The sequence below is a fragment of the Sinocyclocheilus anshuiensis genome, unplaced genomic scaffold, assembly GCF_001515605.1.
Source record: "Sinocyclocheilus anshuiensis isolate Anshui unplaced genomic scaffold, SAMN03320099.WGS_v1.1 scaffold237, whole genome shotgun sequence".
Lineage (NCBI taxonomy): Eukaryota > Metazoa > Chordata > Actinopteri > Cypriniformes > Cyprinidae > Sinocyclocheilus > Sinocyclocheilus anshuiensis.
In genome coordinates, this window is record NW_015537956.1 from 2,656 (window position 1) to 4,274 (window position 1,619).

The 1,619-nt window shown below is 37.9% G+C and overlaps 1 protein-coding gene across 1 annotated transcript in view; it reads right to left on the bottom strand.

Moving 5' to 3' along the window:
* Positions 1-212: 212 nt before the first annotated feature.
* The window catches only part of nek9 (NIMA related kinase 9), a 39,219-nt gene continuing 37,812 nt past the window's right edge, over positions 213-1,619 (bottom strand). The window contains exon 23 of the mRNA XM_016456417.1: positions 213-725. Coding sequence (XP_016311903.1) covers positions 609-725 — 117 coding nt within the window. The 3' untranslated portion in view covers positions 213-608. The remainder of the gene's footprint in view (positions 726-1,619) is intronic.

Sequence of the window (1,619 nt, forward strand, 5' to 3'; positions counted from 1 at the left end):
CATTAGGATATTAAGTAAAGATCATGTTCCATGAAGATATTTTGTAAATGTCCTACTGTAAATATATCAAAACTTAATTTTTGATTAGTAATATGCATTGCTAAGAACTTCATTTGGACAACTTTAAAGATGATTTTCTCAATATTTAGATTTTTTTGCACCCTCAGATTCCAGATTTTCTAATATTTGTATCTCAGCCAAATATTGTCCTATCCTAACAAATTTGAAAAATTGACCCTTATGACTGGTTTTGTGCTCCAGGGTCACATATTGTGCTGAATGTTGAATATGAAAGCGTTAAACCCATGAGGACTGAAGTGAACCGTTTATGACACTTTTCTTACATTCGTTCTGGAGGGATTGTCTCATGATTAAACTGACATTATTCAATGTTGTTCCCAGATAAAACACTCACTGTTTATGTCCATACACACAGCACTAAAAGATACGGAGCGCTTTGGCTTGACATTAGCAGCATGAAAGAACTCGTACAGTCTTTGGTTATGAAAAGGCACTAATGATTTTGGCGAAACCCCCTCAATCTGTCTGGATTTAGCACTGAGCACACTCACTGTAAGCAGTATTAACAGGTTTGTCTGACTGATCTCTCACTTCTCCTGAAGGGCAGAGCGGTGGTTTTGACTGATGTCCTGGAGTCCAGCATCTGCTCTGAGGCTCTGAATGGCTCTCCACAGTCTCTCGTTCTCCTTCAGCTGATCGTTGAACTGACAAACATTTACAGAAAAAACGATCATGCCTTGTTAGCTTGGAATAACATATTCAGCGGAGCACGAGGTTTGTGGAGTATTAAACCGCTAATGACACACTTCCAGATCCCTCCTTCAGTTGTTCATTACCAACACAACACTTAGTTATCTAATCAACCCTTTAAGCGATCGGTAGTTTAGCCAAATGTGAAAAATAGCTTTATCCAAGATCAGGATGAGTTTGTTTCTTCATCAGGTTTGTAGAAATGTAGCATTGCATCAGTGTCTCAGCAATGGATGCTCTGCAGTGAATGGGTGCCGTCAGAATGAGAGTTGATAAAAACATCACAATAATCCACAAGTAATCCACAGCACTCCAGTCCATCAGGTAACATCTGGAGAAGACAAAAGCTGAAAAATACGAGTCCATAATCCATAATAAAGCTTCCTCCAGTGAAAAAGTGCATCTCCTGTTGTCTCTCGCACCAAAATCCAGCCACATATTAGTTTAGAGCTGTTTAAACGCTGCTTGATGCAGTGCTACATTTCTCCAAACCTGATGAAGATTTAATCTCGGATGGCCTGAGGGGGAGCATATTTTCAGCAGATTTTCATTTGTCTAAACCAGTGTTTCCCAACCTTTTTTTTAAGTCGCGGCACCCTTTGCAAATTTGAACAAATTTGTGGCACCCTACAAAATTAATTTTGTCGCAATACTTGAATTTCTAACTTCGATATGATACCTTGAAAAGTATAGATATTCGGTACAACAGGGACGGCAGAATATACTGTAATACAGATATTTTGTATATTATAAAAATTTTTGTCCATCAATGGTGGCAATCAGTAGACTAATTTCTAATGAAGAGACCAATTTATATGACAGATTTTAATGTAGGCTTTTATTCATAT